This window comes from Tiliqua scincoides, chromosome 4, assembly GCF_035046505.1.
Source record: "Tiliqua scincoides isolate rTilSci1 chromosome 4, rTilSci1.hap2, whole genome shotgun sequence".
In the NCBI taxonomy this organism is placed as follows: Eukaryota; Metazoa; Chordata; class Lepidosauria; order Squamata; family Scincidae; genus Tiliqua; species Tiliqua scincoides.
Window position 1 is genome coordinate 104578446 of NC_089824.1, and position 12319 is coordinate 104590764.

The window sequence follows — 12319 nt, forward strand, 5'->3', positions numbered from 1 at the left end:
ATTACTGTTTTTATGGTTTCTCTTAATGTGTTTTTAATATGTTTTTATCTGTTAAATTATGTTTTAATTTGTTTTTTTTAATATGTTGTAAGCCGCCCTGGGTCCCTTTGGGGAGAAGGGCGGGATAAAAATAAAGTTTATTATTATTATTATTATTATTATTATTATTATTATTATTATTATTATTATTATTATTATTATTATTATTTATTACTCTCTTTGACATGTTGTGTGTGAGTAAGGGAAGCCACCCATTACTGCATCACCTTTTCCTTTAGCTGTTTTCTCTGATTTCTTTCTCCAAGTCAAAACCACCCTCAGCATTTTGGTTGGTAGGATGATAGTGTGTCTCTAATACTACATTATTTGGGAGGCTAGTATATAAGTGGAATGACACCTAGCCACCTAGATGTTGAACTCTTTTTGCTCCTCTGCATCACTGAGGGCACAGTCCTATCCAACTTTCCAGCACAAATGCTAAGGGAGCAAATGTTCCCTTACCTTCAGAAGGCCACCATGATTGCTTCCAGTGCAGTGCAGGATGCAGCACACCAGGATGCAGGATGCATCAGCGCACCAGGATGCAGGCCACCAGTGCAGGATGCAGCGCACACCCTGCTGGCTCAACTGTACCAGCTCTGAAAAGTTGGATAGGCCTGGGCCCCAAGTCTGACAACTTCAGCATTTAAAATTATAATCTGTGAACCCAGATACTCTCAGATATTCAGATCAATTGCAATCGAGCACTGTTGTCATTTGAGTGAAGGGTGCAAGATCCAGCAACATCCAAAGACCTACTGAGATATATGCTAAGTTAGAGGCCTGGTTTTTTTTTTACCCTTGTCACTATCCGTCTGTTGTATCAGGAGGTAGTTTCTTAATATCTGGTGGTTAGAATCCAAGCCACTTGTTTGAATGCATGTTTCTTTTTTCTTTTTAAGAGAGGGTTTTTGCTTTCCTGTGGTAGCTCCTTTACAGAATTTGACCCTTTAAAAGAAAATGAACTACTCTTGCTGCTCTTGTAGTGTCCCTGTGCACTGCTTAGCATTTATTTCAACAAGTTAGATGTAAAGTCATGACCCATATTTGTAAAGCAATTGTCTAAGGAAAATACAAATAATGATTTTTTATCAGACTGTTCATAAGGTTTAATCATTTTGTGCTCTATTTTAAAATCCTCTGCCTGATGGTTTAATAAGGTGGTAGTTTAATCTTCTGGCATAAGCATTGCCTGTTCATAGTCTTTTTCCTGTTGGAAGACCTGTGAGTGAAATTGACTACTCTTGCCTGTAGCCAGCACCCTATGCATCCAGTAGATCAGTGGTGTCAAACATAAGGCCCAGGGGTTGGATGTGGCCCGCAGAAGCTTTTCATCAGGCCCTCAGGCTCTCAGCTGCTTAGCAGTGCTGAGGTGGCACTGCTGAAAGGGCAGCCCACATGAAAATTAGGCTCTCCCGTGTCTTGAAATATGATCAGGATTTGTGTGTTTTCTATTCTGTCATTTGCAGCTAATGAGTTCCTAAATGAGAAAAAGTGCTTATTTTTGGTTATGACCTGTTTAATGACATCACTTCCTGCCTAATGTCATCACTTTTGGCCCTCAGCAGTCATCATGAATGCTATTCGGCCCTCAGTATGAAACATGTTTGACACCCCTGCTCTAGATCTTTCTGGTACTAAAACTGTCTGTTGTTGATGAATTGAAAATTGAATTCTTGCATTTTTCCCTGCTTCATAGGCTAAAAACTTGGACTTCCGCCGGAAGTGGGACAAAGATGAATATGAGAAGCTTGCAGAGAAACGGCTCACGGAGGAGAGAGAAAAGAAAGATGGTTGGTACCATGCTAATTATGGGATAGCACTGCTTAGTCCATTAATAAGCATCAATAAGGTGGGGAGATAAAATGAACAGAATTGCCAAGGGAAAGAATAGGCCACGTCATCTTTTGCTTCTCTTCCCGCCCAAACAAATTTGTAAGAATTTCATTCCTTTCCTGATGTTTAGCAAACACAAGATTAGAAAAGAGTTCATCCTTACTTAAAAACAAGGAACATTACAATTGCAGTGCAATCCTATTAAATTCCCAGGTTAAACAGGAGCATATTTTAAAACTTCTGGGTCAACTTTTAGGCAAACCCGTACAGCCTGTCAAGCGCGAGCTTCTTCGGCACCGAGACTACAAGGTGGACCTGGAATCCAAGCTGGGGAAAACCATTGTTATTACCAAAACGACTCCTCAGTCTGAGATGGGAGGGTGAGTCATGTCAAGTTCTTACAATATGAATGCACTCCCAGGAAATGCTCTTGTATCTTATTAATCTTAGGTAACCTTATTTTCAGGGATCGCTGGCATAGAGTCCATCTCCAGTGAATGATGAAGTGGAGGAAGGGAACTAAGGTTGTCAGCTAACAAGAATAAAAAGATCCTGGCTGGTTGCTTTGGGGCTGTGTTTTGTTTTTAAAGCTGCACACCTCAGGTGAATAGGCCACTTTTGCCCTAGACCCTGCCACTGTACCCACCAAAAGCCACTGGGCTCAGGTACCAGAATTTTTTACTTCGAGAGTTGGCAACCCCAAAGGGAACATCTTAACCTGTGCCTCTGTAGAGGCTTTACACTGACACACAAGTCTGTGGAGTGAAAAGGGAGGAATTACATGAGCACAGGATATGCAAGTTGGATCTATGGCCCCTGGTTCTTTGTGTCCTTCCACTCAGGACCATTTGCCTGGCCTCCCATACTACCGCTGGTGCTAGCTGCACAAGGCTTACCCTGGGCTCTGCATGATCAGATCAAGTCATTTTTGCAGATAGGAAACTGATGGCCCAGTCCTAACCTTCTCCCCCACTGGCGTAACTAGTGTTGAGCCAGCGGAGGCTGCCTTACGACTCTCTGTATATTCAGATTGGGCTGTAAATCCAACAGAGTAAGTGATGCAAGTAAAGAGAGAGGCTTCACCACCGTGCTTTTACAATGCATGCTTCTTGCCCTCACAACACCTTGGAGATGGTAGTTGCATCTGCTTCCATAGAGCAGAAAAGTAATGCAGAGGGAGCATGTCTGGTTAAAGCAATATTGGGAGCGAAAGCAGAGGTAGTGACCCAGGCTTCCAGCATATACTGTAGGTTACCCCTCTTTCATCACACAGAAGTACCAAGGAAGATAAAATTGACATTTAAACAAAATGCTGTTATCATATGTGCCCAGATGCTAAGAGTGGGTCACTGAAAGAACATTAGTGTTTCTTACACCTTTGCATACAAAACCAAACATCTGGAAGGGAACACATTGAATAATTAGTGTGTGCCTTGGGAACCTATCCTGGCACTTGCTACTGAGTTTGGCAGAGTTGACAAGTTGATGGTTGCTGCTGGAAGTGAACAGCCACAAAACCCCACTTCTCCTCACTGAACTCAGTTCAAATGACTTGTGAGTCCAGGAAGCAAGAACTTGTGATGGTATCCTGTGTTTGTAGGCCCTGCTCTGTCTGACTTTGCAAGAAAGCCTGTGAGCTCCCTGCTCTTCTCTCCCCAGTGTGCAAGTGCCTTGGACTTGATAAAGGTTGTTCCACTGGGCTTAGCAGGAGCACATGCTGCTCATCAGGTGCTCAGTTGCAGTAAATTGCAATTGAAGTCTGCAAGTGCACATGTAGCAGGAAGTGGGGTCTGAGAAAGCCTTGCACAAGCTCAGAAGAAATTGTGGCTTTGTGTGTGTGTGAGCTCCAGACTGGGGGGAATTCATTCTTTCCATGGAGCATAAAACTAAACCCCCCAAAAGAGACATTGCGCTTGTCTGTTTGACTTCTGCATGTGTAATCTTATCAGTTAGACTACCTCTGTGTGTGTAAAGACAGGCAGGCAGCAACCAAAATGGCAGCAGGAAAGAAGGGAGATGGATGCACTGTAAAGGACGAGGGATTTATTATGAAAATATTTTCTCTAATGTACTCTTCCTTTGCACTGTGTGGGAGTTCCATCTCCTTTCTTTACAGCTGCTTTTATATGGCACCCACCTTAAATTGGTATAACAGAGAAACCAGAAACTTCACATAAAGTTTCATTTCAGATGCAGACACTGATGCTCTTTTTCTATTCCAGGTATTATTGTAATGTCTGTGACTGTGTAGTGAAAGATTCCATCAACTTCTTGGATCATATCAATGGCAAAAAACGTAAGGATAGCTGGTGCTTTTCTTTCACTGATTTGATTTCCAGGAGTTGTACAGGAGTGAGATAATCTTGGTAAACAGCAGAAAATGTTGACCTTTCAGCAGTCTTTGGCTAAAAGACTGGGATACCTGCCAGGTGTCTGTTTGCAGGTCTGATCTCCTTTGATTCTGCTCATTCCTGGCTGGGATGCCCCAATACTGTTCATCTTGTCAAGAGATGGAGATTCCGTCGTCCTACTCATTATGGATATGAGAATACCAAGAGAGATGGTACTTGGGAAAGCACACACCCGCCACCCAAATGGGAAGAGAAAGATAGGAATGCATTCTCTTCTGCTGTATTCCTTGAACTCAGCAGTTCAAGGAAAGAGGCAGTGGTCATTGAATTGCATTTTATGTAACCTGCATTGAGCTTTGATTACACTACAGAGAAAGGGGCCTCCTATGTTGACTCTTCCATATAATGTCACAGGCTGCCTTTAGTGAACGTACTTAAAGGCTGCTTCTTTGAGACATTAAATAGGTTCCCAAACTTCAAGTAGTGAAGTTGTTCTTCAAGTTGTTTCTTCCCATATCCTTAGATAATTCTGACAGTTTAACAAACATCATTCAGAAGTTTGGAGGTGAGAATATTGCTGTGTTTACTGATTTATCCATGCTGTCCCTGTAATCTCATTTTGTGACCTCATTCATCTTTGACTGGCTATGAACACCCAGCAGATGGTGGCCCTTCATATTGCACTGCAGGGAGGCATCCTCGATGTGTGGCACTCTTCATCTGGGCTAATCCCCCATCTGGAGAAGAATAGAGTCTATGCCTCTATAGACTCTGTTAAAGGCTGATGCTGTGGAGATAGCAAGCAGGCTGCACTGTCTGACAGTTATACAGCAACTTGTCATGTGGAGACAGTTTTATTTTCTGTACTGATATTATCACCTGTCCTCCAAGGAGTCCAGGGTAATGTGTACAACTCCTCCCCGTTCCCTTATCCTCACAATAGTCCTGTGAGAGATGGTGCCTGACCCAGGGTCACCCAGGACTGAGCAGGGATTTGAAACAAAGTGTTCCTGGTCCAGGTCGAACTCTATGCACTATACCAGCTTTGTGTGGTTTTCAAAGCAGATGTGTTGGTGCCAGTAAATACTTCCATCTTGGGGCTAATATCAGCTTTGGGCCTGAGGCATGGAGGAAAGGGTGAAGTACTCCTTCCCTGTGAACCCTAATCTTGATCCCCCGGCCGCTCTTTAACTTTAAATGACAGCAACAACACAGTGCCAAAGCCAAATTATACATTTAATAGTAAATGTACTTTGACCCTAAGATGTAGATACAAAACATCTTTTAAATTGTCCTGTCTGGTGGACAAGACAATGTCTCCTGAGATATATTTCTCTTAACAGATTTCCTTACGTTCCTGAATTATTCCAGTTGAACAAAAGCTTCTGTTGATTCTAAATCGCATGATATGTGGTCTGCAATGTCCATTCAGCAAGATCCATCCCTGATCCCTCACAGGCGCTGGAGTTAGCTGTCTTTCTGGTCCTGCTGGTGGTGGGGTTGTCTGCAGAGATCCCACTGGGGATGGTCTGGAAGAAACCACCGTCCTAAGGAGAGAGCCACCTCTTCCTATGGCTGCCAGGCTCCTTATGAGCCCAGCAGCCAGCCCAGCTTGTCCCACCCCTTCTGGCCATATAACTGGCCTGGGCCCTTCTCCCAGAAAGACCCTTTGCCTAGGAGCCAGATCCAGGCAGTACTTCCCCAGCTGTCCTCCCCCTGAGGAGATCCGTGCTCCCGAGTAGACCCACGTCACTGGGGCTAGGCCTGGGTGACGCCTTCTCCAAACTATATGCCCAACACCTTCAACCTTTCTTCATAAAACATGGTCTCCAGCCCGCACACCATCCTAGTTGCCTTCCTTTGAATTTGCTCCAGTTTGTCAGTGTCTTGCTTAAACTGTTGTGCCCAGAACTGGACACAATACTGCAGGTGGAATCTGGCTAAAGCAGTACCATTACTTCTCATGATCTTGTTATTTTACTTCTGTTGGTGCAGCCAAGAATCTTATTTGCCTTCTTTGCCATCAATAGAGAAAACAAATTTTAAAACACAATATCATGAATAATAATGAGGAAGTAGGATCATACTAAATCACAGTCTTTGCTTCATATGCTTCATATAACCTTTCTGGAAATAATGAGGCTTTTGCCTTCTTCCTTGAGCATTCAAAGTTTGTCTGATTTGGACAGGTCTATGTCAGAAGGCAGCTTCACACTTGTGCTCTGATGCAACTTCCTCATAGATGGCCTGTTGAGCATACCAACTTAATTAGAATCTGACTTAGCTTTAGATGGTATTACCCTGTAATAATTATCTTCTAGGACAGTGTTTCTCAAACTGGACCAGGACCCACTAGGTGGGTCACAAACCCATTTCAGGTGGGTCCCCATTCATTTCAGTGTGTATTTTATTTTTAGTATATTAGACTTGATGCTACCTTAGTGACTGCATTTGGGGAAATGCTACAGATCTGAATTTTTAATAGAAATTTTATATTCTTTTAACAATGATAGTCAGTGGGGCTTACAACTGGGTAAGTGTGAGTAGAATTGCAGCCTTTGAAATGTTTGGGGATTATTTTTAACAGATCAGCAATTGCTTGGGAGAGTTAGGAGGGTTCTTAATTAATTGATTTGATTTGGTTTTGTTTTCGGGGATGTTAAAAAATTTTCTACTTGATGATGTCACTTCCAGTCATGACATCACTTCTATGTTAATGGCATCACTTCTAGTGGGTCCTGGCAGAATGTCATTCTATAAAGTGGGTCCCATTGCAAAAAAGTTTGAGAACCACTGTTCTAGGAATTACAAGATTATTTATCCAACTGGTGAACTTGGATTCATCCCACTTTAGGCATGTAGCATATGAATTTCACCAATGAAGTCACTCAGAAGTGTTCTCAGATATACCTTTTTATGAAATCTTTTGTGCAGTCTGAAAAGGGATGTCATCACATGCTTAGGAGATGGCCTTGGCACAGGTCTGAAATGTCACAGGCGTCACTCATGTGGGGCACAAACCTCATTTGCTATGCACAGTTGGAAATTAGCTGGAGTTGGATGGGGTAATCAAGAAGGGGAGAGAGAGCGGAGGATATCTTCCCTGCTGGGTTTTTCAGGAACCCCAACGCTGAACATTTCTGTTCAGAGCTCTGTTATTTTAGAGCTTGATGAGCATGATAACTGATTGCCTATCCTTTTAAAATTTAATTTAATTTAAAATTACTATCAAAGCTCTCTTAAATTAACCTTTGATAGTAAGCGTAACATGGCCATTCAGAAACACGACAGTGCTTTGGTTCAAGAGAACTTTGGCATCACTAAATGAAACAGCCTGTTTCTAAAATTTCATTTTCTCAGTTTGTTGCTACAGTAATGTAAAAATGAAAATGATTTTTGAGATTCAGATCTGCCCTTAATCATATTCTGTATTGCTGCAGGGAGTCAAAGGGGTCTCTTGTTGTGAAGAGAGTTGCTGGGGTGAGATGAAACTCAGTATCTGTAGAAATAGAACTTTGTACTCCCAAAGTTCTGAAGCTATATATTTGGCTGTTGAAATACCACAAGGATGTCTGAGTCTGCACTGGATCAGTCTTGTTGGTTTCCTCCTTGTCTAGATCAGAGGAACCTGGGTATGTCCATGCGAGTGGAGCGCTCCACTCTGGACCAAGTGAAGAAGCGCTTTGAGGTGAACAAGAAAAAAATGGAGGAGAAGCAGAAGGATTATGACTTTGAAGAGAGGATGAAGGAACTCAGAGAAGAGGTGAAGTGTTGCCAGGACTGAAACATTATTTATTTATATTTATTTATACAGGTATTTATATACCACCTTTCTTTGGTTGTCAGATTTCTCCTCAGACTTTAATCCAAGGTGGTTTACATAGGCAGGCTGTTCTAAACCCCCGAAGGGATTTTTACAATTGAATAGTTCTAGTCTTTCATAGAACTCCTCATTCCAGCTGGATTCCTTCCCAGTCTGGCCTCTCTCTGGCCCTTCACCTCCCACACTCCACCTGACGGCAACTCCTCTCTGCCACCTAGGGTCAGCTCATCAGTATATCAGCGTCAGTTCTCGGGTACTTCCAGTTGTTTCAAACTGGCAGCCTCAGATCTTCAGGCATACAAGGCGGCAGCTCTACCAACTGAGCCAGACCTCCTGCCATTAGACTTGGTTGAAAATGAATAACAGTTTTAGCTGAAGGAAGTGGCGGGCTTTCTGCCATGATTGGATTGCTTAAAATGAATATTTTACATGTTTAAAAAATGGATATCTGGCAGTAGCCTTTCCCACTACTCTAGCATTTCCAAGATGGTGATTATTTGTGATGCCAGATGGAATTAGATCTTAGTGCCAATACCAGCTTCCCCCTCCCCAAATTGTACCTGGTTCTGATGTGCTTGACGGCTTGGACAGAAAGCTGATACTGCCTGGGAAATATTTCATTGTGTTGGTTTCTTCCTCGCAATAGTGGCCTGCAGGTGGCATGAAAGATTTTTCCTATTGTAGTTCATTCTGTCTGCAGCAGCCACATGAGCATCTGGTATGGGGAGTGTCCAGTGTGTTTTACTCTGTGAATACGGAAGCTGTGTTTTTTGGTCACCACTTTCCTTTTAGAAACCAAACTGAGGTAGAAATTAGAAAAATGTCTCTCACCTTCAGGAAGTGGACAGACTGGAGATTGGTTGTCTTCCCTCTAGGACAGAGGAAGCTCTGCTTCTGCACCTAAATAAAGAAGGGGAAATGGTTTCATTTGAATCCCTAGTGGTCGTGGGAGAGGCTTCAGTGCCATCCTTGGCTAGTTGCTTCTCCCAGAAGAATATATCATGTATTTATTTTGTGTGAATCAATACATGCACACATGAACTGATTTTATGCAGGTTGTTTAACTCCACTTCTTGTTTTGTGCATAATTTTGATGGTTGGCACAAAGTGTACAGCCTTCCCTATACGTCCTACCACAGGTGAGAAGGCGGTCCTTCCCGTACTTCCACAAATAACTATGTGATCTGGATCAACATGACGGATCTAGTTTTATAGGAGAGGCAATATTTGGAGTCAACCCAGAAGAGCCATTGGGCACACTTCAGTGTGTCCAATGTTACCGGTATTAGTGAAACCTTTAGAAAAACACCACCAGCTCTCACCCACCCTTACTGCCTCTTTGGCTACAAGGAAGGCACCAGTTTGGAAAAATATAGCTGCATTGTCGTGGGGGGTGGTGGTGTGTGCAGAAGCAGATGGTTATTTTTATTCTCACTAAGACCCAACAGCAATTTCTCTGTTTCACAAAGCAAGCTGTGATTGGGATCTCTCAGTATTTGCAGGTGGTGCTGCCCCTCCATGTTGCATGGAGTTGTTCAAGCAGGAGAGGGAGAGAAAGAGTCCTTTAAGCTTTCGTAGTCTCCGCAGCTGCCAAGGAGCCGGTAGCTGAAGTCACACTTCTGCATCCCCCAACACAAGCCTGGCACTATTCCAGGCCTTGCAATCTCGCAGAACGAAATATTTTGATTAGAGCAGTGGAAACCCTTTGATGCCAAAACCCCCCAAAGCCTCTCAGAACTCAGCTTATGTTCCACTGAGCAGCTGTCACTCGGCTGCTCCAACAGCCATCAGATACTGACATTGTCTGTCGCCGCCAATCGGCACCACAGTTGTTGGAACAGGGCACTGGTGCAGAATCTGTGTCCACTGCTTTAAAAGCAAAGCTGTATTTTCATCACTGTTAATTTCTCTTGAAGTCTTTGGCATTTGTTTAATAGCAGATGCTGACAGTTGCTGGACACTTTAGTACAATCCTATTCTTCAGATGTCACTTCTGTGTGATTGTCTTTGGGCTGTTGCCCTTCCATTGCTCCTCTGGGGCCAACTGTTTCTCTCCCACCCGTTGCTTGTTCTTCAGTCCAGAAAGAATAGTGTCTCTGTGGCTGGATTCCTGAGGTTGTATCTTCCCTTTGCAAGATTCTGGTTATGCAGACAAGCTTGGCTCATTTGGCAGTTATTTCCCTTTGTTGCAGGAGGAAAAGGCCAAAGCCTACAAAAAGGAGAAGCAGAGGGAGAAGAAGAGGAGGGCTGAGGAAGACTTGACGTTTGAGGAGGACGATGAAATGGCGGCTGTGATGGGTTTCTCTGGCTTTGGCTCAACCAAGAAAAGCCACTAATTAGCCATGGACTTTCCTCTAGATAGAGATTGTTTCTGCCCAGGTGATACTTGAAAGCCCTCAGAAAGAGAATTTGTTCCTAAATGTCCTGGTAGAAGGCATTAGAAGTTGGGAAGCAAATCCATAGTCCTCCTGTGTAGGGCTGGCTGTGTCCTTCCGTCAGTAGTACTCTCTTGCCTGCAAAGACAGCATCACGTTTGCCTGTGTGATGGTAAACCTAAATATTCTACAAGGGACTTGAAATTAGCATCTCCCCTTCTCCCATTTTCTTACAGTATTGGGGCAAACCAATTGTTAAGATTTTGTTTCTTTTAATTTTTTTAAAATTTTAATCTCTTTTTATTTACTGCTAAGGGTCTTCAGCTGAATCTTTGGTTTGGACCCACCCCCCCTTGGCCTAGCCCGCAGCTGTCTCGTTCCCTGTATGAGTCCTGCCTGCTTCTCACTTTGTGCTGTGTGGCCTTGTGTGCACGAAGGCGGTTCTGCTAGTATATTTTTCTGTTAATAAACCAATTAAAATATTGTGCATGGGTTTATTTGGGAATTGTTCTTCCACCTATGAAATGGGTATGGTGTGAGTTGTTTTTTAAAAGTTGAGCTATTGAATGTTCTTTTAATGGAACTGGGGGTAGCTTTTTTATTATGGCTTGTATAGCTGAGCATGGAACTGCACTCTGAGCTTGCCGAAATGTCTTCCTTCATATTATGTATCTACAGTAGATGACTGTTGTGGAGGAGCATGGTGTCCTCCATGCTCAGTAATATAGGTAAGAGACATGTTTGGGTAGCTGGGGCTTCACTAGGTCCTGTTAGTAGGAAAAATAAGGAAATCATAATTACTGGCAAAAGCAGCAGATTATGGTACTTTATTCTCAAGAGAGATTTTGGACCCTCTGAACAGGAGCAGATGATCTTTCCAGGGTGGTGGTGGGGGAATCTTTCTAAAACACTATAAACCCTCAGTTGTAGAATGGTTTCCAAGGTTAAAGCAATGAACTGGTCTTCTTTGGATTTAATGCATGTGCTTAGACAGAATCCCTGATGAGTCTTTCTCCTAAAGCAAGCATGATCTCTTAGTATCTTGCCACCATAACTGTATTGAATGCCCATCCCTACATTTTATCTGAGCAGGTGGGGGCTGGTAGAAGGGACAGGGCTTCTTTCCCATCTTGATACAGGTTGGAGAACTGTTATCTGTGCTGCTCCAGCTGCTCTTTATATCCTGTGTCATTTTCATTGCTTTCTTGATTTAGTTCAGCCAAACCCTCTGTGACTCATTCATTGCCTTTTTTTTTTTTGGTTTAGGACGATTTACATCTGGTGTAGCTGATTTTCATAGTGCCTTCCTTTTTATATTGATGGGATCATTGTTCTTGCCTTTCTCTATACCTTTATGGAATCTCAGTGTATTGAGCTTTCTTTCAAATACATGTAGAATAAATCCTATCATGCCTTGCTGCTGTTTTAATTCCTTAATCCTAGACTGCTGACAGCTTCATTGCCTCAGATATTTCCACTTCAATTCAGATTATAATCCCCCATTGAAGATGCTGTTGAAATGATACACAGCCCTGTAGCAGTGCCAGCTGAGATACAAATGTCCTTGGAGACTTGACCCTTTAAACTCAAAAAATCCTTTTAATGTGCCTCAAACTGCTTCTGTGCATCAAATGAAAATGAGCATTTAATTCCAGCCACGTACCTGTCCTTGTTCAAACCAAAAGAGTAAACTCCATTTGAATATGTGAGAGAAATGAAGTCTGTGACTAAATATCCTACAAGATCAGAGCTGAAGAAGAGGTGCAGAATAAGGAGAGAGATTACAGTGCCATGTAGCTCTTTTCACGCACATTAAAAGTTTGGTACATTTTGGATGATTTTACCCTAGGTAACAGCTTTGTGGCATCTCATGCCCCCCCCCCCGGTCCTGTTTA

General features: G+C 42.8%; 1 protein-coding gene across 1 annotated transcript in view; it reads left to right on the forward strand.

Moving 5' to 3' along the window:
- ZMAT2 (zinc finger matrin-type 2) overlaps positions 1-11833 on the forward strand; it is a 31470-nt gene extending 19637 nt beyond the window's left edge. The window contains exons 2-6 of the mRNA XM_066625331.1: positions 1739-1832; positions 2132-2255; positions 4098-4171; positions 7844-7989; positions 10242-11833. Of these exons, the coding sequence (XP_066481428.1) occupies positions 1739-1832; positions 2132-2255; positions 4098-4171; positions 7844-7989; positions 10242-10385 (582 nt within the window). The 3' untranslated portion in view covers positions 10386-11833. The remainder of the gene's footprint in view (positions 1-1738; positions 1833-2131; positions 2256-4097; positions 4172-7843; positions 7990-10241) is intronic.
- Positions 11834-12319: the final 486 nt, after the last annotated feature.